The sequence below is a fragment of the Cydia strobilella genome, chromosome 7 (assembly GCF_947568885.1).
Source record: "Cydia strobilella chromosome 7, ilCydStro3.1, whole genome shotgun sequence".
In the NCBI taxonomy this organism is placed as follows: Eukaryota; Metazoa; Arthropoda; class Insecta; order Lepidoptera; family Tortricidae; genus Cydia; species Cydia strobilella.
The window spans coordinates 9,189,091-9,215,529 of record NC_086047.1 but is presented as its reverse complement, the minus strand read 5'-3'; the positions used below and the strand labels follow the sequence as shown (position 1 = coordinate 9,215,529).

General features: G+C 37.2%; 2 protein-coding genes across 2 annotated transcripts in view; one reads left to right on the top strand and one right to left on the bottom strand.

Moving 5' to 3' along the window:
- The window catches only part of LOC134742831 (dedicator of cytokinesis protein 4), a 92,282-nt gene that overhangs the window by 6,988 nt on the left and 58,855 nt on the right, over window positions 1-26,439 (top strand). The window contains exon 4 of the mRNA XM_063676017.1: window positions 1,205-1,353. Within this exon, the coding sequence (XP_063532087.1) occupies window positions 1,205-1,353 (149 nt within the window). The remainder of the gene's footprint in view (window positions 1-1,204; window positions 1,354-26,439) is intronic.
- LOC134743057 (innexin inx3) lies at window positions 2,726-25,305 on the bottom strand. The gene is made up of 9 exons (XM_063676337.1): window positions 25,023-25,305; window positions 20,437-20,609; window positions 8,871-9,085; window positions 7,968-8,090; window positions 7,372-7,467; window positions 6,383-6,493; window positions 5,850-5,986; window positions 4,724-4,871; window positions 2,726-4,447 (listed from the first exon to the last, which is right to left on the bottom strand). The coding sequence occupies exons 2-9, from the start codon at window positions 20,597-20,599 to the stop codon at window positions 4,262-4,264; spliced, it is 1,179 nt and encodes a 392-aa protein (XP_063532407.1). The 5' UTR covers window positions 20,600-20,609; window positions 25,023-25,305; the 3' UTR covers window positions 2,726-4,261.

Here is a 26,439-nt window from a genome sequence, read left to right as displayed (position 1 = left end):
CGGTGTCGGTTTTGAGGCCAGAAAAAAAAACACTTGGCTAGTCTTCTTAGGTACTGAAGCAATATTGCGAAAGCCTTACCGGAACATGGCAAATTCCTTTTAGGAATGCGTTTTTTTTATAATTAGTCATTTTAACTTATTCTATTTCTTTGTTCTTGAATGAGTCATAATTTGTCACTAAGCAGAAAATGTAGATCTCAGAGCAGTTATAGCCTTAGAGCGTTTTCACATTGTCCGATCCGATATCGGAAGGAAGTAAAGTGTAAGATATATGTGTGTCTCTGTATTTATTTATGAATTTATTAAATCATTACTTACTACTAAAAAAACGATAAATAACGCAAAAAAAACGGACTTAATGCCAATGGACTTTCTTGCAACTGTTTTTCTCATAGGCGCTTTCCAACATCCGATATCGGTAAGGCGCTTTCGATAAATTAAGTCATGTCGGAGCCCGCCGTCAGCTTTCGGACCGATAATATTTGTTTGTGTGCGTATGTGTAGGCATAATGCTTGTTGTAGTGTGCGTGACCGCTAAAGACGGCGCCCGGGCTTGACCCCGCGGCCTGACTATACGCGGATGTAGGATCCTACATCCGATATCGGATCGGATCGGACAATGTGAAAACGCTCTTGGGGTTTTTTTTGTGAAATGTGAGACGTAAATACACATTGTACCAAGATGTTGGTCAGATGGAATACCAACCTTACCTATACATTAGCGTAGACTATGCTGTAATAGTTTCCTTGCAATAATCTAGATGGCGCTAAAAACATTACTCGGCCCTAATAATCTTAGCGCCACTTGCACCATCCCACTAACCCGGGGTTAAATCTCATATGTAATTAGAAGACTTGTTTTATGACTTGATATTTTTTTAGATAAATTAATAATTTGCTACATACAATACAATAAATATCCTAATATGTTATGAGTTAGCTATTGATATGATGTGCCCTTACAGGGTCCATATGAGACATTGTATATTATAATTGACATCTATACTGTACCATGGTTACAATAAAGAATTATAAATTATGAATGGCATAAGGCAAAAATTTTAACTGACTTTGAAAAAGGCGGATTGTTTTTCTGAAAACAACTGTAGTCGGATTCTTCAACGACTTGTTTTTTATCTTATCTGCCGCTGGATTAGGAAGCTATATAATGCCATACACTGAAATAAGAATTTTAATTTCTCAGGAACGCGAGACTTACCGGTTCAGCGCCGTGGCGAAAGTCATGAGAGAGCTGCTCAGCGGCAGACGGGCGTTACTAGCTGGGACTCTAACACAGGACCAGACCAGGGCGTTGCGGCTAAAGCTCGTCGCTAAACTTGACTGGGGGAACCGGTAAGTGAATTCTTTAGGGCCTATTTCTCGAACGATATTAGAATAATATTATTAGTCCACGAATTGACAAATCGTGTGTGGGTTTCCATGATAACACTGATAATATTAGGCATCTTCATACCCCGGAACGTAAATCCCCCTATCAGGCGGGCTATAAGCTTGTTTGACTCCAATGTGGAATAAAAAATGTCTAGTACTGTTTGAGAAATATTAGTTGATACAGTGCCGTAGTATATGATCGGAATAGGCAGAGTATAAATGCCTAAACTTGGTAGAACAAAGTCATAAAGTGGACTGCCTTGCGATATTATTTTTCCGGGAATTTAGTCCTAAGTAAATAATTAATAAATAAATAACTGTTGTAGGACATTATTACAGAAATTGACTATGCCCCACAGTAAGCTCAATAAGGCTTGTTTTCACGTTATGCTTTTCACGTAACGTTCAAAACGCTTAGTGGCCCCTATTTTCTTTTGAGCAGTGTATATAGAAATTTACAAAAAAATTGGTTGCTTTATTTTACGCATATTGATTGTATTGGAAAAAATCGAGGAATGCATTGTTTTTTACCGTATTTATAACAATATTATCTACTTAGTACGATTCCGGGTATTAATTCCCGGAAAAAATGTTATCGCAAGGCAGTCTCCACTTTACGAGTTTGTTCTGCCAAGTTTAGGTATTTATACCCTGCCTATTCCGATCACTGGTTATGAGGGCACTGCTCAGCGATCGACGGGCACTGCTCCCACTGGGACTTTTACACAGGGCGCTGTGTCTTATTGCACTTGGCGCTGTACTACGGAATGTGTCAGTGAATAGGGAGCGTGCATGAACTGTAGGGGGCAGCACAGGAGCCGTCAGATTTTTGGCGCGAGGCGTAAATGTGAAGTTAATGTTCCGATGTAGCCCACAAGATGGCAGAACCTACTATGCACAAGAATACGTACGAGAACGGTAGATGGCAGCGTGATGTAAATGTTTATGTTTCCGAATCAAGCCACCACATGGCTAACCCTCCAACGCACACGGCCCCTATACTGCCGTACTTGTGCCCAGTATGTTCAAACATAGCGAGTGAACGTAGCTGGGTACCTAAATGTAATTACGGTTACCGACAGCTGAAGAAACGGGCCCTCACTTTATAGCATCTTATATTGGTAAAATTATTAGAATTTTTCACGCTGAATTATCCTTATTTTCTGACGTAACTTATCCACTTAGATAACAGAACAATGGGAACTAGTTTATATACCACTTGCTACCATACGCTTGCTAAAAAGACATACTTTTTTTAAGACAACACAGTTCATTATTAATAATAATAATCGGTGTTGGTGAATTGGGATTAACACGAAATAAATAAGATGAAAACTATTAATTCGTTTATTTGAAAGAAAATATAACCAAATTACATAGAAACTACGTAAAAATGTGTACACAGTTTCACAGTAGCAGTCTTTCTTACATAATTGTACGCAATGATCGGCCACAGGTATTTATCATAAAAGAATAAAAACAAAAAATTGTTTATGTAGTAAAGTAAAATAATATAGTTAATGTCACAGGCATACTGCTAAAACTGAAATAGAGTAACGTCTTACTACTTATTATACAGGGAGATGAAGGAAGTTTCTATCAAAATGATACAAGATGAAATGATTCTTACTCTTAAGAATATGGCTAAAATGACTGAAAATAATATAAACTACAACTAAGTATATCATTTGCATAAAACATTCGAGACATTAAAAAGGACAACATTGTACAAAGTATCGTAGGAAGTCAGGAAATGCAAATCTGGTGTCCAATTTCATCCAAAAAGGCATAACAAGGATTTGTTACAATGGCACAATATTTCGAGTAACTTACTTGAGTACAAAAATATTCTCTACGCTTTTAGTACCTTATAATTTGCACCGAAATCCTACCACTTAAGTAATTAATTTGTACCTATTACTAGTAAAAAGTAAAATTCTATCATTTCATGCTGGTGATATGTGTATTCGTCTTTTTGTGTAAATTTAAGTCTATAATATCGTCAATTATTAGGTGTAAAATGTTAAAATATGGAATTACTCGTTAGCTTAAAGTGTAAAAGTATTGAGATAAAAGCATTTATTTAGTTATACCACTAATTGCATCTTAGAACATGTCTTCATATGCTTATTTTAAAACTAAAAAGGAGTTATTTTATTATATTTGAACTAGACTAATATCTCTCACATGTTCCGTCTAAACCACTCTGTAAGAGGCCGTCCAATAACGAGTTTCCGTTTATGTTAGCAAAGTCGTCTTTATTGAGTTTTTTCTTAGACGCAAAGTTAACAAACTGATTCGTTTTGTAACAATAATTGAATTTCTAACTACCTACTAGAATTCGATTATTTCACTGTGTTAGTTCACATATATCATCGAGTTTTACGCGACAGTCTCACTCAAATTAAAATATCGTAACAATTAGATCACTCCTTACATCTATCCTTTCACACTATATAATTCATTTTATTAACTATTTTATTCACAAATTATCAACGTACAATTTTGAAAAAATATTTTACACTAATTTATTTGATTGAGACCCAAAGTTAAAGCTTAAGCTTAGAAAAAAGGCAAACCGAGGCTTAGTTCTTAGCGTGCGTAGTCAACGTTTTCGTCTTCTTCTCTATTCTAATTAAAAGGAATGTCATGAACCGTCCATTTTCGTTACTTGGAATATCTAAGGATTTTAATCAATAAACCCAGTTACAATATAAAGTAATACACATTTCCTTCGAATGCCTCTTTACCAAGAATTAAGATAAAAATATCTTTCCCTGCCCATTATTTGATAGTCTAATAGAGGCACTATGCCGAATATCAAATGACTACTGGACAAAAGTGTGTACTACTTTAAACAAATGATCGCTTACGTCTCTGTTTCCTTGGAGAACTTGTCTATATTGGGGTATATGGGAGCCATCTCGATGGTGGAGGGCGCGGAGGGCGGGTTGGAGCCGAGGTGGAGCCGCCGAGACAGCTCGTCCAGGAGCTCGCCGAATACCCGCATCGACATGTTTTGCCCAAGCAAGTGCAGAAGCAGGAAGTCACCCACCTGTTGCAACAAACAATGTTTAAAATAAGCTTCATTTTTGTGGTAAACATAAGCTTGATCAAGAACGAGGAATAATCCTAAAAAACTGCATGTAAAAAGTTATGCACTGTTGCATGTAGAGCGAGAATATTATCCTGCCATTGTTGATCTTTTTGTTACATAAATCAGGTGATGCAACTAACGTTGTAATTGATGAATGGATTACAGATTAAATAGCAAACTCGTGAGCTTATAACAATAATCTTAACAAATAAATCAAACACTTGATCTACATACCTGCGTCTTTCTGACAAGAGCCTCGACTCCCTTCGGCGTTCCAAAGCGGAAGCGACGCTTCAAGATTTGTTCACGGGTGCTGGGCAGGAGAATCACAGCCGCAGAGTACACTAGCGCCAGCCCCGATACTATCGATAGGATGATGAACCTGAAACACGTTAAATAGTACATTCAGTCATATTAGGTCTAGGTATATATAAATAGCATATTCTCGTTCTATCATAGTGTTTTGGAGCACAGATACCTAATGCTTCTGTGGAATCTGGTTGCAGTCTGTATTGTTTGCCTGATTATTTATTTCGTCAGTCCTTCATAAATTCGAGGATACCTAAGGCTGTCCTAAAAGGCCGGTTGATTGATGATTTTCACAGTCGTATAATCATACAATTGATTTAGTATGTAAGTGAACAAAAGACTCGGAGCTATACGTTAACAATTAATATATAATGGAATGTCCTTTGTCGGCTGATGAACTGTGCTTGTAATGAAGTCAAATTGATAATTAATAGGAATTACATTGTCTTAATGTTAATATATCAATAAGTACGTTTTTAACAAACATTGCATTTTTCCTTTTTTATTGTGGAACGGACCACATTACAATTTATAAATTGTATATCGAGTGGAACACAATGTAGGACTTTTATGCAAACGGGGAATGGTTTAGGCTACGTACTTTAATCACGTTAATATTTCTAACCGTTTTTGAGATACAGTTTGATAAACATTAGTGCAAAAATCTGTATGTTTCAATGACATGACTTTTACAAGAAACTAGTTTGTAGGGTTGTCACTGATATCAAAATATTTCAGTTTAATGATTTTGTTTTACTTTTTAATCCAACTTTACGATTATAATAACTCGATTGTAGATCACTATCCTTTGAGCTCAGTCTCTCGAAATGTTCCAACCTGTATACAGATGTCAATCACAATGAAATGCGTTGCGATGCGTTAGACCGGCAATCCAATGATGTGGATTCGAGTCCCACGTTAGCCAGTTGATTATCGTTGATTTTTTCATTGTTATTGACATCTGTATATAAAATTTATAAATTAAATTGTCAATATTATAATCCAAAGTCAAATCTAGTCTAAACTTCTCGTAATTAAGAGACGTATTTACCAAAACCAGAGGAAGATGAATATCTTCTCGTTCAGGATGTTCAAGGCGAGGACGCATAGCGAGTCGTGTTTCTGAATTGAACCAGAAGCACCATATTTGTGGAATGTGCACTTCGTCAGTCTGGGGAAGACTTCGATCTGCAATTGACAACAATAATGTTAACAAAGTGCAATAGACAGACAAGTATTCGTATGCAAATTGTAGTCGGGTAGTGTGTTAAATAAAATAAATATGAACGATCAGAATCCACTTAAAAAAATGATTTTAGATTTAGAATCACAGTACAGGTTACAGGTAGAGTCAGACCAAGCTACGTTGGCAGCGATTTTGATAGCCCAGACGGTCCAAGTCATAATTTCAAAGAAGTTTGACGGTTAAAATGACACTTGCACCGTCTGGGCTATCAAAATCGCTGCCAACTTACTCATATTACCAAACCAAGCTTGGTCTGACTCTAGTCAACTAATATGAGTCTTTGTAAAATCGGTATCCCGTCATGCAGCTTGGATAAAATAGGTTTTAACTGATATTACCATAGGATCTGTCCTCTGCTCTTGGTTCATGTTCGAAAACCTCACTACATCAGTTCCGTATGTCAAGAAGGCGCCGTTGAGGAATTTGTCTAGGAAGAAGATGTTACCAACCTGAAATTAACAAGTGCATATATGTCAGTACATTTTGTTCTTTGTCAATGTTGTTTGGCAGATATTCACTTTATAGTTTTATATGCGCAAATATGATCCTGCTTCCCTTTTGTTTTTCTATAATAAGGAAAGAGTTACAACACGAATATTTTGAAGGGAAAGGCGAAGCTTATTGCTAATTTGACGACATTTACAAAGTAGTTAACTGTCGAGCAACTTTTGTTAAAGTACTAATACTTACTTGCTTACTTACTTACTTACTACTGTGGCGCAACGACCCGAAGTGGATCTTGGCCTTCGATACCATAGACCGCCATTCTACTCTATCCAAAGCAGTTTCTGTCCAGTCGACGGCGCCGAGTTCGCTGAGGTCTTTCTGCACTTCGTCTCTCCAGCGGTACCTAGGGCGTCCAGACGGAAAACACGACGGAACGTACTATACTAACCCTAACCAAACGTACTGTACTATACTAAGTACAGTAAGTACTAATAGTTGAGTCAAAGAGGATATAATAAGATAGAGCGCTACTGTCATAGCGGTTACTGTAAATTCACTGCCATCTATCGACATAGTTTAAAACTAAAAATGAAGATTTATAAAAATACGTTAAAATGTATTTAAATATGGATAAATGATTTTTTTATTTGCATTTTTTTTTATATGATTTCGACCCATGTTCTTTCACTGATATGCGTTAATATTATAAATAACAAACGAAACCGTCAACGCCCTCTATACGAGAGTAGGCCAAAACTAGTGGCGCCCTCTGATCGAGAATTAAATTTTCGTGGTTTTCGAGGCACGTTTTTTCCTTAGACTGTATCCATCTATTACGGAGTTATATCTATCTTTGGTTGAGTGAATGGTCCATACTTACAACATTGATAAAGTTCAAGGCTTCACAGAAGAAATATCCAAAGGAATAGGTGTTGTGCATGTTCAACGTGTCTATAAGGTATTCGACGAGTCGGTTCTGAAAGTAGATAATTATTTGTTTTTTAACATTTATTTCATATTTGCATAGTCGTGATAACAATAGTGTTTTAAAAACAGGCCAAGGCCAACACAATCACTAAAACAATAACGAATTAGTGTTTTACCAAACACTCGGTGACATGGACTAAACACAATGCCAAATCTAAATCATAATCAAATCGGGTTCGTTTGTTTTGTATCTACCTATATAATTACGTTGGTCATGCAGATATCAGTTAGAATGTCAGACCGAGAGATAAGGGTTCATATCATTTTTGGGGACTTGATGCAGTTTACATTTATTTTTGTGTCCATTAGGTCCTACTAATGAGCCATTACTTAGAGGTAATTAGTAAACCTTACTACTATATGTGATACCGTCTAAAGGATCGTTTGTGTTTCGTCTTCAAACTCACTCAATAGCAAAAACACGGGTCACTTGACATTTATTTATTTTTAAGTGCACTTTATGTTGTAATTTAGACTTTAAACATTTACCTGTCGTTTATTCCTGTCATCGGAGATGTTGGCCACCGTGCCTCGGATGCCATCGGAGATCATACGCACTTTGCCCTCCTCCCAGTTCTTCCAGATCCAGTGGGGGATGTAGAACAGGAGACCCTGACAATATACAACGCGAATGAGTCATACGATAGCAGATAATGACTAAACATTTGTTATGCACATATTGCACGAGTTGACGATCACATGCACCTTTTTTGAATAATCAGACATGTAGTCATGCACTGAGTTAACTCAAACTAAGTTTAATCTTTTTTCGTAGATTAGATAGATGCCTAGCCAATAGGTAGGTATATGTAGGCATGGGAAGGGCCTCTACCTATATGTGATTAGTTCGTCATTGAACTTTTGACTGCGCGGTTTTTCATGTTTATTCAATATAAAATGTCGTCATCGTTGTGCATGTATTTATGCGACATGTATGTATGTCATCGCGCATCTTACAAAAACGGGCATCTAATGGTGCGTAGATGGATAGTAGTCTACTTAATATATTCAGTATATACTGAATAGTGTATACTTTTATAGTTATTAAACTGCCACACTTAAGATAATGAAGCTAGCGACCTTACGTAAACCTTCTAAAACACATCAGTACGTTGCTTTATTGGTCGTTTGCGATCAAAGGTTAAAATGAAACGTAAGTACGGTCCGCCACAAATTCACTTGGCCAAGTCGACAATGTATGTAAGATAACAGTTAATTTAGCGCTTGCGCGTGCTTGAAATTACGGGAATAGAGTCGCTTTACACATAATTACCGTAAATAAATGTGGTAATGTTGGACACTGCCTCACTCTTAGTGATGATCAACAGGCCAACAAATGGATTGAGGCTGTCCTAACTACTATTGTCAAATATATTGTTAGTTTATTCTTACCTGGAAGAAAAGCATAAACGGCACCCATTGATAGTAGGCATGTATACGTTTGTCATCCGCTCCGTGATTGTTTTCGTTGCCAAGATTATTGACGCCGGGATGGGCGTGCTGGACCGCCGGGCTGTACGGCAGCGTGAACGTGTATGTGATCCAGCAGAAGTTGTTTAATACGTGCTGTGGTATCGAGCCTTCGGTGATACAAGAAATTGGGTCGCCTGAAGGAAACAATACATCATAAATATTTCTAATGCTATTTACAGGCTTTGTAGTTATATTTGCTGACAACAACACTTTTAACTTGAATAACAATCGGTGAACCTTGTGTTTGCAGTAAAATTTACGAATTGTTAATTAACATTGTGAATGATGGTACACACAACCTGTGAAACTTCGTCAAGTGATGAGCACGTATAATCGCAAGTCGAAACTTATTTATTAGTAACGAAAAAATATGCCAGCAGCCGTGTGCGCAGTAACTATCCCTAGGACTACTTCGTCTACTTTTAATTTTTAATAAAAACTAAAATGCTAATTATAGTTCCAGTGGAACTGTTAATAGGATCACTTCTTCAAGCGTCTAATAGTTACGAAATTACATTATGTTTTTACTATAATACCTACTAGTATTAAACTTAACTAGAGAAAACTACCTAAATCAATATAATTACGGTACAAACAATTTATCAGACGTTATAACGACTTTAGTTAGTAATTACATAATGTGGGTCGCATCATACGACGTCCATCTTAGTACTAGTTACGTATGGCACTTTATAAAGATCAACTCTAGATCCAACGAATACTCAGGGTCGCAACTAGACAAACGGGTCAGTCGACAGACAAAGTGTATGTTCAGTCCCACCAAAAAGGAAGTATACACCTGTATTTCGTGGCTTTGACAATAGCAGGAAACGACTGAAAGCGCTGTCAACCTTTTATGGGTAGGTACATAAATGTTGCATTGGTAGAACTAAACTTAAATGATGGTTTAAGTACTTATATGGACCCGAGACCGAGCAGTGTCTCAGTAGAACAAAGACTTTTCTTAAAGTAGTTCCTTTTATGCCGCAAGCAGTTAACAAAGTATGTGAACTAGAATGACAAAAACTATGGCATCATCATAAAATATTAATAGAAGTCTGTGAATAAACGCAAATAAAATGCAATCGTGAAGTATACGCAAGATTGTAATCATTATGTCCGATGACCTTGACATTGTACGATTATGATTAACGGCCTTTTATTTCATTGAGCTTCTTACAATTTACTTAAATCTGCTTTGGCGGTACATTAATAACACGCGTTTCAAATCGGCCAATCTTTACGGGTGGCTGGATAAAAAAATTGTTTGTTTTAGATACAGTAGAGCCACATTAGTTCCACGTTTGTCGAACTTCAATCTGATATTCTTAAATTTAATATTTAAAATTAATACACGAAACAGATATTCCCACACTTGGCTCATTCCAACATGTTTTAAACGAGCAAAAACTTGCACAGAAGACGGCCTGGTGATCTTTGCATTTATTGACGTCATTAGATGCGTTTTCCTTACAATCTTCATTCTAGCAAATCGTTTTAATAGGCATAGCCGATTTATCTCTCTGGCAGACAAGGTTTAGTAGGAGTAGTAAATCACTTTATTGTACAAAAAAATGGTTAGGGTTATTTAATACTTTGTGGTTCGCTTGTATTTCCGATAGTGCCATAGTGCAATTATGATATCCCTCGACCTCGACATTGCACCGGCGGATGGTAGTAATACTGCAATGACTGCAGCTGCCCTGCCGTCACAATTGCGCCCGTGACTCGATCACCTTGCCCGCTGGGGTTACCATGGTATTTATAGAATGCACGTAAATTTATAAATATAACGTTTATGTCCAGTCGGCGGCAAACCGAATGTGCTTAGAAGTTGCTTGAGGCACGATCTTAATATTCAGAGGCAAGAATTTGATTTGAGACTGTAGATAAATATGATATGTAACTTAAAGTCCGTCTAAGCTAACTCTGCATCGGCTTTAACAGAACTAAGTATATGGAAAAATCATTAAACACGTCATACTTTCATAGAAATTAGTACGTACAATGTCATTTTTACACCTCGTATAGCAAATGTCATGCAGAGTTAGCTTGGTCCAACTCTATTACCTTAATATATAGCGGACTTGAAATCTCAATTGATATGAAAATGAAAAATCGTTTATTGGTCACAATCATTGTGTTACAATTTGAGAAAGGGTTGGGACCTCCTAGTAAGTATTGCAATACTTGTGACAGGAGACCCCAAAATGATATAACGAAAATGAACATTTAAAAATCTAATTTAAATATTTCAAGAGTTTAATGAATACGGGTACTGTTTGTATTGTATAACGCGGTAAAATAGTAACGCTTGCACACAGTTTTATTGAAAATACGTATGCTGCGTCAGTTACCGAGAATGGTGTCAAGCCGCGACTTAAAGTTAAATGCCACATTGGCTATGATAAATATGAGCAACATGTGGGTTCCTCGCGTTGCCCTTCGGCGGCAAACGATAGTGAACAATATTTACGGGGCCGTTCGGCTATTTTTATGTCAATGTTCATGTTTTAAATGTTGATGGTGTGCATTTGTTTTCGTAAAACATAAATACAGCGGCGTTAATAAGTACAAAGAGGATATAATAGGATAGAGCGGTACTGTCATAGTAAATTTTGTAACCACAGTAAGTTCACTGCCATCGACACACGATTAAAACTAAAAATGAAGATGTATAAAAATACGATAAAATGTATTTATTTATATATGGAGAAATAATGATTTTTTATTTAGCATTAATTATTTTTATATGATTTTGACCCATTTTCTTTCACTGATATGCGTTAAAATTGTTAAATAACAAACGAAACCGTCAACGCCATCTATCCGAGAGTATGCCAAAGGTAGTCGCGCCATCGGATCGAGAATCGAATTTTCTTGATTTTCGAGGCACGTTTTTTCCTTGGACCGTATCCATCTATTACGGAGTTATATTTATCTTTGATAAGTAAATAGAATATCTTGTAACAATCAAACAACTTCCTAGTCCTAATAAAGTTGTAATTTATTAGTTTGCAAAGAGTTCATTGATCTCTGGATCTTAGCAACTTTCGTGGCTATAAACGTTTTTATGGATAGATCTTGCTGCCTACAGAAAGTTGTCGTTGCTTGCGGTTGCTAAACTAACCTGTCTGCCTTCTCTGGATATAAAAATCTCAGTACCTAAGCTAACGCAGCTTCAATAAAACTATAATTATTTCTTGGTCGTAATTTTACCTACCTACTATTAAATCGACGGTAATTTGAAAATAGCTAATTCCTTTTGCTTAGCTATATTAATTGTACGCCTCAAAATACAAAAACATAAGTCGTAAAGGTCTCCGACGTAACCGTATCCAGGATAAGCATGAAATCAGTATTCGTGTAGGTACTCAAAGTGGTACTACAAGAATAGTTACTTATAACTAATCCAAACGGTTAAAAAAAATCTAATCTGGACCCGTGACTTCAGTACCATAATTGATTTAATCCTTCGCAAACAAGGAAAGTCCGACAAACATTCAAAACAATGTCTTAGCCCGACACATTACATGACTCACTAATAACAGCCTAGGTGTGAATTTGACTGACTCGTCTCGCGTTGATTAAGCAATAACGAGCATTTAGGGCATTAGTTAGAGCATTTATCATCAGCGCTCGCTATTTATTATCCCGCGTGCTCGACTTCGGTGTTACGCTGAGCGAAGCTTACAATCATTAGGAGATAATACTATAGAGAGGTTTATAAACAGTTATTGCAAGATGGGTATGGCGCTTATGGCGCCTATGGCGTGTATGTAAAGGCCGGGCGTATGTATGTGTAGGTGCAAACTGGTGTGATCTCTAATTTAAACAGTGAAGTAGATGGGGCTGACAATCCATTTAGGTACCACACGGCTTTTGGTGTATTAATTGCCTCTTAGTATTCTACTAAATCGACTAGAATGAAAAAGTGAGAATCATCAAACTGCCACAAAGTAATGTTTTAAGAATTGGAACGTATTTGTCCTGGTTTTAGAATTCAAATTTATATTTGAAACTACACGTGCATTGATTCTACCTACACAGCTGGAAATATGTCATGTATACCTAAGTTCTAGGAAATGGTATCATTTTCGAAGTTTGCAGAAAGTAATGCGATAGGGAATTTACGAAAATTCTGTTAATGATTACGAAAGGACTAAATAGCTCGACAGTTTCGAAATATTAATTGATTTATGTATGTATGTACAGAAACACAACAAGGCGAACTTATCCCTGTATGGGATTTAATGTTTTGAAGTTAATTATGTCATCGAAGTAAACATTTACACGAAATAAAATGTATTTATTTGTCACAATATGGTACAGTGATGTGATCTTAAATTAGAATTAATGTAACTTTCATCATATTCTACCGGGAATTATCGCGTACCCTCATCTTATGCTAGTCCCACATCCTTAATTTAATGTTTATTAGATAAATAAGAGTTAACTCCGATTGGTACCTACAGGATGATGTTTATATCTCTTTCCAGCTGATTCCATCTTCCTTGACTGTAGCTTTTATTTTTCAACAATTAGTATTGAGATATCGTATACCTACCTGCCCCTCCCAAAGCTTGTATAACAGGCATGGTTATACCAGCCAGGTATGTCCCACTTTACAATATGTTTCCTATTACACCAACCCTTCAGCACCGTGCAATCGATTCAGGTTATTCTTGTTATGGCAATTGCATCGTCTGTGTATACATAAAACGCGAGATAAGGGCTTTAATCGCCGTAGGTGACCGCTCGCAGGTTGCACAGCTGCAGGCGGCTGTTACTGGGTCACGGAGAACTTTGCAACGTATGAAATTTATTGACGACTTCATCATTAATGCAAACCCAAACAATAATCAAGGTTGTACTTAGTGTAAGAAGTACTGTTCTTAACTTCTTACCTGCACAGTCCGAAACACAACTCTGATAAGTCTAAAGATGTTTTTTGGATTTTATTTGTCGATTATTGATCTCGTATATAAACAAACAAGCTACACAGATGGATGTCTAATTAATTATCTATATTAACCATAGGATAGCTAATTAGCTAATACGTTTGACTTTTTTAGATTTTTTGATTATTGTAAAAATTAGGCGCGAAAAACAGATTTCATACAAATTTTGTAATGCTCCTAACTTATAATTCTCTTTATTTACATACAAGATATATACAGTGGTACTACGTAAACGAAATCAATAACTAGCTTAAATCTAAAATAGGCCCTTGAGGCATTTTACCAAGGATGCTGGCGGCATTTCCTCGCTGTATCGCTATACGATACGTTGTGCGAGAAAGCCGCCAGCTCTTCGGTCACCAGTTACGTCAACCAGACGCTTCGCGATTTCTTATAATAATTTAAAATTCGAAAAAAATCAATAGCTGTCGTTGATATACAACAAAATGTGTCAAAATATTTTCAATGACGTTAATCCAGAAAGGAAAACGAGGACTACGTTTGTATGAAAAGGCGATTTCGCGCGGGTCCTCCACTTTCTTCTTAAGCATTTTGTATTACGAGAAACGTATATTTTTATCTTATATGTATATGCCACCGACAAGAGTCTGACGAGACGTTGAATAATATTTGCTTCGTCATCATCGTCATAGACTCGTAATGTTGGGAAATAAATATTATTATTCACAATAAAAACCTATGACTATGACTAAACAGTACCTTACATGAGGAAGGTAGTTTATTCTCACCAGGAAGTCTTGGTCCTCATTTCTTGGAATTCAAATTGAATCTATATATTCTGCAAATCTTCGACTAATATATAAAAAGCTGCTACCTTGTGCTTGATTAATTCAGGTCATGAGGTAACAATGGAAGAATGATTGTTTAAGTGTTGGAAATTGCAACATCTTCATTGTCAGAAATAAACCTTATTCATAATAACTTACGAATTTTAATTAATATGTAATTTTAGACATATATACCTACATGTATCATTAGCCACAATGGATTTATATTTTCAAAATAATCGAAAAGGTTGGTAATAACTACAGTACCGGCCAATAATATATCACCTCCATGGTTTTATATAAGTTTGTGAGTGACTCCCACCCTTCCACCTCACTTTAGGTAGTCTAGTAGTAGTCCTTTGTACGAGCGATGAGAAAAATTGGTCTCATGTAATGGTTTTTTCATAGAGGTTTTTTGTTTTAATGTATAGTCAACTTAATTTTTTTATTAGAGCTGTTTAGGGTTCCGTACCCAAAGGGTAAAAACGAGACCCTATTACTAAGACTTCGCTGTCCATCCGTCTGTCACCTGGCTGTACCTCATGAACCATGATAGCTAGACAGTTGAAATATTCACAGATGATTTATTTCTGTTGCCGCTATATAACAACAAATACTAAAAACAATAAAATAAATATTTAAGTAGTGCTCCTATATACAACAATTAAACGTGATTTTTTGCCGTTGTTTGCGTAATGGTACGAAACCCTTCGTGCGCGAGTTCGACTCGCACTTGGCCGGTTTTTAGAAATATGCTGTCTCCTATTGTAATTCACAGTATTTCATTGCAGTATTCATCATATATTTGTAGAAAATGATTAATAAAAGATGCAATCTACAAACTAACCTATATTGTTTACTCTGTACAAGTTCATACAAAAACACACAAAGGTGATATATTATTGGCCGGTACTATACACCAGTTTAAAACACTTTAATACCATTAGATACTGTATGATTCAAAATAATCATAAATAGTATTTATCTTTCCATGCTAAAACAGATCAGTTGGTATCGCTTACTTGACTATTAAACCAGTTAAATCTAGGCGACCTAGCAACGGCTGACGCACATGAATTGTTTTGCTTATTAACACCTGGAGCACAAATGTGCATGTTTATACCTAATCGTGTTATGGGCAGAGATCACGAACTTAAACGTTGCTATCTAGTAAGGACAGAGTATTCTAAACATCGCGTTACTAACTGCAATGCAAGTGTATAATATGCAGCATTACATTTAAAAGAAATTGCCGACTGACGCTACTAATGTGATTGTTAGCGTTTCATATTGCACAAGTAGGTTTAATAAGACTTAAAAAGAGCAGTATGTTCTCAAATCGACTTCATGTTTCTTATCTTAGTTCTCCGTTATTTATTAACTAATTAATATTTTATTAGAAACAGGATGTTCTCGCCAGAATTTCGATTTGATAATGACTCGACAAGACAACTCCTCAAATGTAATTGGGATATGGGAACTGCCTATTAGTTAGCCTCATAATTTGTATTTTTAGCTTAAAAATGTGCAAATGCAGTGGAAAACACATTATACGAAGGTCGGGGGCACCTATGAATGAATCTGTAGATCTAGGATTGCCCACTTATTAAATTACGTGCTCCAAAATTCACATGTCATGTTGTCAGTCTTAAGTTTCTAAAGTAGGTACTTAAGCTTAAGAGTGGATGAAGTCAATTCGAGTAGCTAGGTTAATTAACAGTCACTTAGAGATAAATTGCGGATAGCGAGCCTGTTATCATTCTAAATTGCACGGCTAATTCGTGCAATTTGCTAAATTAGCTAATTATTTAATAATAAGTTTTGAACACCGTAGTAAGTTTTGAGACCGGTCATTGTGGCACTCTTTCGGGGAGGCCTATGTCCAGCAGTGAACGTCTTCAGGCTGATATAATGATGAAGTTTTGAACAGCTAAAATATCAATGAGCATTTTTTTTGCGATTCTATGAGTTCTAATACTAAAAAAACTTGTAGGTAAAACTGTGCGTTGCATTGAACTTAAATTCTGATTATGTACCTACGTATACGTACCATAATATTTTCTTACACTTTGAAATTTAGCTCAGAAGATCTAAAAAGACTGTCATAATTTATTTGTTATATGAATTATTATCCACAAGACCGACATATAATCACGCCGCAACATGTTACAAACAATAATACGACAATATAGTATTCCATAAGTGGCTATTACCGAATCTGTTTACATCGGCTGAACGAGGGGCATGCGATAACGCGAACATAAACACCGTATACTCGAGTTCCCGCCTTTGTTGCCACTTCACTGCGGCGCTACAGATCAACCTCTAATTACTAGTAGCTAGCTGGTAGAACATCCACTTGAACGTTGGCTTTGATATATTGGCACGAAATTATCTAATTTAATAATTGAGATGTAGGTATTGGTTAATATAATAATAATCTAAGCAAGATTCGTAGTTGAGCTGCCGACTTAATAGACAAAGCCTATTAGACATTAACTTTGTTAAAAAATAAATATTTTTTTCCTGTTGACTGATTAATTCTTTTTAATACAGTTGCTCAAAAAGTGCTACTTTACGTAGCTGTTTAGCGTGCGGAAAAGTTGGTTTTCGCGAACTAGTGCTTTTCACTTTTCCAATTTTTTTAAATTTATTCATGTTCCAATTCTTGACTACTTATTGATGAGTGTTAATATTAGTTTCCTTTAAACGTCGTTATCAACATAAAAACCTACTGTTAATGTAAGAATACGAAAAATATACATATATCATATTATATTACTTACCTCTTCATTATTGTAACACGTTTATTTTTTGATATTGAAAAACCGTTCTTAATAAGTTGTCTGAATGGAACGGAACGCCTGTCAAAGAAGAGGCGTTTTTTTTCTTACTGCAAGCATGTTTTAAGTTTCCAAAGGCAACATTCGATATTGTTTTTATAAAACACAAATAATCGTAAATAACGATACTTGGGTAATAATAGTACAATATTTTATATTTACAGTTATTTCTGGCTTATAGAAAAACAAAAAACTTGCATTAAAAAAACTTTCATTAAAGTGGGCATCCATTCTAGTTCAATAAAAGTTAAAAAAACACCTCTTCATTGTCAATGTCAATGATGTCACAGAATTAATAATATAAAAGTTTCGAATTCCTTACTTGTTGTTTTTCTTATTTTTTCGCAACTGTATTAAAAAACGTCGTTCGATACACGTGCGGAAATTTCATTCTTGGTAATGACATACTTTCCGCACTAGCATCGAAATACTATTGTTATATAGGGCACAAGATTTTGCGTTTTTCTTTAAGACGAAAGTGGAGGACCCGTGAGCAATCGCCTTTTCATACAAACGTAGTCCTCATTTTCCTCTCTGGATATTAACATTATTGAAAATATTTTGACACAACTCGTTGTATATCAAGTTATTAACCACAGTCATGCCATATTATAAGAGTTAGGAGCATTTAATTTTTTTTAAGAAATCTGTTTTTCGTTTCTATTTTTTGACAATAATAAAAAAAACGAAAAAAGTCAAACGCTATGTTAATATATGTCAAATTATGTAAAAAAAACCCTAATGTCAATATCCAGAGAGGAAAATGGGGACTACGTTTGTATGGTATGGAGAACCGGCCGCTCCCCCTTTCCTCTTAAGTAGTGCGAGTTTATTGCACTGTTTTTGATTTTACTTTGCGTAGCCGATTTGACGTAGGTACTTACTACTTACGTAATCCCTTAAAAACGGGCAGCGCGCAAATTATCTAGTAGGTACCTAGTTACCTACAACATTAATTGGGAACATAAAAGAAATGGGTTTATGATCCGTTTTGTAAGAAAGCAGTGCTACATTTCCAGAGCCTTCTTTCTTTGACTATTACTATTTTAATTTAATTACTAAAAAATCTGTACACGAATGACGAACTTTGCAAAAAAGTCACTTAAGTTGATTCTGCGCAAGATAGTTATTATTAACATACAAAAGACATCATCTTGTTAATATTCATGAAGGGAATAGTTTCATAATTGAGGGGATATTAATTTACAATGGAATCGCTACAGTGAATGATTATCTCAAGTTTCCGCACTTTGCTACACTGTCACAGAATGATTTGGTAATTTAAAACAATAGCACTTGCTACCTGAGACGGTGCACGACAAATCCTTAACTAGCTGCAGTTCACTGACCCGATTCGCTTCAGTGACTCTAACATACGTATTTGAACGGCCACGTTTTGTTTGTACGAGCAATTTGTCGATGACGTATCAATTTGGATAACTGTTACGTACTACGTTTCCGCACCACTACTGAATGACCTGAAAATGACTCATGTTACAACGGACTGTTATCTTTCATGAGCGGATTCATTGTTGTATGTCTAGTTCATCAGGTCAATAGATTTTCGATTCGTGTTAAAGGAATATTGATTACTTTCACTATATGTCTGGTTCATGTTGCGAAAGTAATGTTGCTGAAGCGTGTTGACGTTTCTACTTTCACATTATTCCCTTTAATGTTTGGTTTACTTGCAATATTCGGTGTTGGTTAAAATATAACTGTTATATTGTTGTCTGTCGATACATCATTGAGGTTAAGGGGTCGCTTTAAATCACGCATTTAATTCTAGTTGTTTGCTTAAATTAGATAAGTTCAACTTCTTGTTCAAAGTTACACCAGCTAAGGATAAGGAAAATAAATAAATACACCACTTACTCGTATCTATTCCCGAATAAACTACGCTTGTTTTAATAATATATTGACACTGGTGCTGTGTAAGGCTACCAACTTGCTTGCCTCGTATATTTTTTCCTATAGTGTAATCCTATAGGTCACTCCGTCATACATTTTGTTAGGTTATCAATTTGTTCTTGCATTAACTTGAGTTTTTTACAAGTTTTTTGATCTTCCCGGTATCGTTCTTTAGATCGCTTGTCGCGATGATGATGCGCTTTTTTGGCATTGTTGAAACACAATATTAACACAATTTTAACGATATAAACAATTAATCTAGTTTATTGAAAATTCTCAAACGTCAGAAGCTGTTTGCACAACGAAACAATATGACGTCCGGCATTGGCGCGCGAGACGTCGTAGCGTCGGGCGCGGGAATATTTTTCAAATTTAAATCTCTAAACGTTGTCAAGTTTCAGCATACTTAATAGTACTACATGTTATCAGCTATCATCGAGAACGAGACGCGTAGTATAATGACATTCTTTTCAATAGGGAATATTACGCAAAACTCTGCGAAGGGGGCGCCACTAGCACAATTTGAGATCCTACCGCGAAACACGAAAAATCGAAATTCTACCACTTGCATATTCGCGAGATAAAGAAGCAGATAACGAAATTTCGATTTTCGTGTTTCGCGATTGGCCCTCTGTAAACAAACCGCCTTGATGCGTCAATGTCATAGTGAAAACTCAAAAAACTGTTTAAGGCAAAGTATATATGTATAAGTTACTCTATGTTTTACAATATGTGCCAGTGCTGCGTGCTGGCGTGGTGGGCTATTCACAGAAAATAAGACAACTCGTGCTCATCACAAAATTAGTAACACTCATCGGGATTTCAACCAGGGACCCCAAACTTCTCTAGGTCAAAGAATCGCGGCCTTCGCGGCGGCGGCTAAATGTTGGGAAGGGGTATCTGCCTTATTCCCATGTGACGCGCCCCTAGTTTCTAACCCATCAACTAGCCTAATCAGACGTGTAAAAATAATGCAACTCACCAATTAAATTATTGGCCGTAACGAGTATACAGAACAGGAACAGCATGGCGGATGTGATGCGATAGTGCATCCTGAACACCATGTTGTCGATCACGGCCTTGTCGATCAGGTACCGGACTTTGACGAAGCCCGCCACCGCGGACACCATACCAAGAACCGCCATATTGGATTAGCTGAAACAAATGAAGAGATATGTAGAACATGTATAATGACTAAGGGATATGATCTGAGTAAATCATCGGCTTCCAACTACGTACCCACATCACTTTCCATACATCACATAGCTTAACTTATCTGATTATTAACGAAATAAATATTTTTTTGAGAATATTTAATTTTTTAATAATATAACCAAAAATAAAATAAAGTAGGTACGTCAGAATAGAGACACTCCTTTTATAATTCAGTTACAAGACAATCTAACAAATCATATAAACAAATACAGTAGTAAAGGGGACTATAAATAAATTCACGCGGCTATAGCATCCTCGTCGTGACAAGTGCCATGCGCTACCCATACTAAATTAGAACTCTAAACGGTAAATTTTACTCCGTCCGATATGATTGGGATCAATGTGTTAAACAGCTGTAGCGTCGTTCGTCTTTCAACATTAATTGTTAGCATCCTAAATTTAACTTTCAGTCTTCTATTGTTGAATGTATTTGGCCATAAAAACAAAATCCTATTAGAAATCGTAAGTTACAGTTTGAATGTAGCTGTAGCTCTTAAAGGTGCAGCCGTCTCCCAATCAATGACCTCTCAGCATTATTTAACGATGCAGCTACCTCTCGCCCACGCTTCGCATTAGGCGCTCGAGGTCTATCGCTTTTTATAAACTAATATTTTCGGCCCGGCCCGAACACCTTAAGCATCATCATTTCGATCATTACTTATTTAGAATCCGCCCGTTACGTCTTCTTGTATTACTACTGAGATAAGTTCATAAATGAATACGTCTATGAGACAATTCGTGGTTAATGGGTCCAACCTTGGCATGCCAAGTCTGTTCCTGTGCTATATCGCATGTCCAGCACTTTATACTATTTAGGTCGTTTACTAGGGGGCATAGGCTAATGGACAATTGAAATTAAATATCATTGCTTGCCTTGTTACAGAATAAGATTATAATTAAGTCTTGCGTAAGCGTGGTAGTAAGTGGTAGGAAATAATCATCAGTAACAAATAACTTTATCAGATTTAGTGACCTCGCATTAAAGTCGATTTTTTGCGACTTAATTAAAATTTGTTTTGTCTGTATGTGCTGTTGGGAAGTTATTTTTTTTTCTCTAAGGACATTTTGCTCTTCGATTACTTCGATACACTGTAGGCACCACAGCAATGCTAGTCATTCCTGCATGTGAAGAATTTCGCCAACGTCGTGGTCGTGTTCGTGTTAGAATAGTCGGCGGTAGAGGCGAATGTTGCGCCGGCGCAGGGCATGCGGCGGGTCGTCGACCGGCCGCTGCTCATGCGCCTCCTGCGTTTCCAACCGCCCCCTCCCCCTCATCCTTCTGACCCTGTGCTGATGCACCGCGTGGCAACGCGAACTTTACGCGAAAACCAGTTTGCGCGGCGACAAACGTTGCCCGATTCGCACGGCGCGATCTGCCAATCGATTAGTTTTCGCAAATTCTTTACAGTCCGCAGCGTATCGTGAGTCAGCTCCACGTTAAGCCCAAGACCAGAAAAATCAATAACAGTTATTTTATGCCTTAGGTACTGCCAACTTGTTCGTGAAACTAAATCGACGGAGTGACATATGTCCTAAATGAACTGTTTGCTAACGCGGTGACCGATAATAGGGCCACAGGGCAGGCGCAGCGCGGGCGCGGGGTGCGGGAGCATTCCACCGTTTATGGCAGGCACAGGCGCACACGCTGCCGGTAGGATACACCCCTGCCCTGAACCTGCTTTGTCACTCGTAACATATTTATTTATATATGCTCTTTACCGAAGCTCATTAAATCTTAAATGTATCTCTGCATTCCAAGTTCACCGCAGCATTTTGCGATAAGCCATAAACATTATTATCATGAATACCGACTTCAAGTTTAAATATAAACTGATATCCTTAGAGCACCTTCACGGGGCAAGCAACCCACATACATACTTATTGCTGACTTAACAAAATGATAACCAGTTAAAGTAATCAGCTGCTGTGCTTATATAAGAGCGCCGGCACGCGTCGACTCGCCGCTGAATGGACACTAATTGCGGCAGATGAGAGCGTCCGACCGAGCATCACACGTCTACACAGTCTCACACACTATGGATAACCCGTACGTGGGAAAAGAATCTCGGAGTCACTCGCCGACAAAACACAATATCGATACCCCTCGGACAATAACGGGCTATTTAAGCTGCAGGCTTAATAAGAGAGCGGTAAAAGCATGACTAATGACAGGAACGACGAGGTCGGTTGAAATTATTGAGCAACCTGGAGATTTGCGCGTTCCAAGTGAATGGAGAAGTGAAAAATCTGTTGAAATGCATGCGTAACTGTGATCACGATCGAGCCTATAATCTATTTGCTTAAAAAGTTTGTACTGTCATCATCATCAAGTTTTGAATGGCAGTGGCAGTATGACGCTTCGCTCGGTTAGGGTCGCAGTCTCGCAGTCAGTGACGTCGACTACAATTAACTGTGTTGTTGGCGTATGCTTGTTCCGGTTACTCTTTTATTGTTTACCTCGTAGAAAAATCACGTGCGTTTAGTATCACACGCTTCATATGTTCATATGGGAACTTTGTATTCGTGATTGGGCGCCTTCGTACTTTCCTTTCATAGTCATGTTCGAGATAAGCTAACCCGATATCAATTCTAACGCATCCGTTACGAACAAATACGCCTGTTTTTCGTCATAAGCTTACGTATATGGAGCTGTATAGAAATGATAGATAAGTACTCTGCGGTTGCGATAGCTCGATGAAGCTTGTGTCATACAAGGAGATTGGGTGCTCAGTCAATCATAAACCACATCTTCACGGCTTCATATTGACAACTTATATTTAAATACATATAAAATTACTATACCACACAATATTTTAGAGTATATTATGAAAAAGATAATTGTTATCGAGCTAAGGTCAAAGTTGCTTAAGGTTGCAAACAAACGCACGCATTGTGGAACATGCGGGTTAATTGATATCACGTAATGAGCGAGGTCTTATCTGCACACTTATCATTATCGATAAGACCCGCACTTACCCATTTACGAAATGACGAGTAAATGCCATGCAAGTCACCAGATTGAATACCGACTAAACTGCGAATTCGTGGGTAAAATGTGGCTGTTAAAATTTAACGAGGGGTTATCACCAGGCGCCGGAATCATTGGTTATGCAGGTAGCGTGGTGCAAGCTCCGTGACATGAGTCCAATGACTGTGACCTGTTAAAGATGCTTTGTCCAGAGCGATGAGAACCTCGCACACCGCGCGGTGGGAAACGAATTCCTACGCCACTGGTTGTCATTTGAAATTTAAATGTGTTGCTGCTCAAAAATGCAGGTTTTTGAAACTATATTTAGCTTATATGTTCATGCTAGAGTATAATTTTTAACAGAACTGTCAAAATTTGATAATTATTTTCTATTGGAAAGGTAGAGCATATACTCGTACCTCCACTTCCAGGCTTATAATTTTATTTTGTTCGGTTTTTTGTTAGAAGGTAATACCTATTTATTAAATGCCTTGACATAAAAATGATGTATGCTTACCCTTGAAACAAAGATAGTAAAATCTTTGAATGATCTTTTAATTAAGAACAGCAAATAGGACCTAGTTTTAGAGATAACTAAACTTTATTGCTACAATAACGTCTTGAGTATTTCGTATGTAAGTTACCTTATTGCATTAAATCGAATTTCATCGTTGCATACTGATTTCATAAACTTTTATAATAGCCTATATATACGGGTGGGTCGGCTGTGAATGGGCAGGTACTGAACATTGGCCAGTTTATGTGTTGTTTGGCCTGTCCTTGGCCGGAACATCTTCAATAAAGACCCGTGGACCGTGACAATTCACGTGCTACCACAAATTCAAGTGTCTACCTGTTTCGAGGCATGTGGGCGATTTTTCGATAATCGTCGGCGTGAGAAGTTACTTTTGTACACAGCCTCCCTTTTTTACGAGAAAAATGATCTCTAACTTTATGATTTTCTCGGCCAAGGTGTGAAACACATTCATTACTTAAAGCTAGAGGTGCTTTGTCTATTCTATACAAACAAATATTCCCGGTAAAGGGAGCTGCATCCCTTCCCCTTCGCTTGCCGCACAGGTAAATGGGGACAGCGCCGCTACCTGCTAGATACTTCATCCTGACACGTCAGATTAGGTATGCTCATTTCGTTCATTACTGCTATCATCACATAAACACCTTGTATCGGTTCCATATTACTCACTGTCGTACAACATTCTTCAAACACAAGAAAGCGAGCAAAAAAAAAGACCAGGGATGACTATGCACAAGGCTTTTGTTCCCGCATATGTCCATTATGCTGTCAAACTGCATTCCTCGCATCGAAGACAGGAGCTACGCGTCTCGATCCGTCCCTAAAACCAAGCTTTTGTGACACAACTTACCTGTTTTAAACCTAACAGTTATTTTTCTAGCGCCACCTCCGGTTTCTCAAAACTTACAATTTCACGTTTAGAGTCTAACCACAACACTAAAATACGGTCTCACATTTAATTTAAATGGCACGTTCTCATATTAATTGAACACTGATTTCTTAGATTCGGATTATTTCATAACATAATGGAACGATTTAAAATGAGTTAAGTAAAACGGATGGTCCGGGCGGCTGGCTCGCACACCAGCTGCACGCGGGTCGAGACACTGACTGGGGGATCAGTGCAATCGGTCCGCCGGCCTCCTGCCTTTTCACTACCGAACTTGCGTATGCGCAGCCATGCTACCTGTCCTTGTCACTCGCACCTCGCGACCGTCGCTTGCGCTCTATCTTAAACAAAACCGTAGTACAGTAGTCAGTAGCTCTGAACCAGTTCTGTCGAGCGTTGGACCGCGCTGCGCACCGTACTTGCGTTTTCTCCACGAGCAAACTCCTTGCTTTCGGAAGTTTCATTATGCCATTTTTTTGATGAGACTATGATTACCGGTTTTAAGACTTATAATTGCCCTGGGCTATTGATTGTCTCGATCAGCCATTTGACTACTATCTTACGTGCTAGTAGACCTGCTTATTGATGAAGATATCTTTCATCAATAAGCAGGTTCAAATGGAAATAAAATAAAGAACACGCTAAATAATTATTTTATTTTATCAACATTATTAATTTGACTATTTTTCAAAATTTATCACAACTTACATATTGCACCAAATGTGTGGGTCTGCGTGGGACCATGTCATTGGATAGGCATCTGACCTGACCACATGTTCAAAAAACCCCGAGATTTTCGATCTGTCGCATAAAAAACTCACAAAAGAAAAGAGAAGAATACCCTTAGATTCGGGACATTTCAATAATAAAAAAAAAACAGGTTTTACGTAACGGGTTTTTCCATTAATACTTGTCAGGCATTATTTTGTTCCCGCAAAACGACAACGCAATCGTAATAGTACATTGTGCAACGAGGGGGTATAAGTAAAATTTTGCTAACGAGGTCTATATGGTGAAGACGGTCCTCGTAAATTGGACCGAAACATGTCGAGCTATTCGACTTAATAATACGTGAATGACCCGTTTTAAAGTAATCTAAAGACTCGAGTTAGCAATATTTTTACCCCCGGAGTTACACAATGTTTTTCATCAGACTTGCAAAGAAAAAACTAATTTTAAGCGAAATAATTCTTAAATACGGTGACATTTCAGACATTACAAATAAAATAAAATTAAAATTAGTCCGCCATCTTGTCAATTTTTGACAGGCTGTTAGGCATCGAAGGCACGGACTCACAAAACAATTAAATTGTAAACGTTAGTATTTTGAAAGTAAAACTCATTTTATACCTTGACTTAACAAGTATTTTACTTAGAA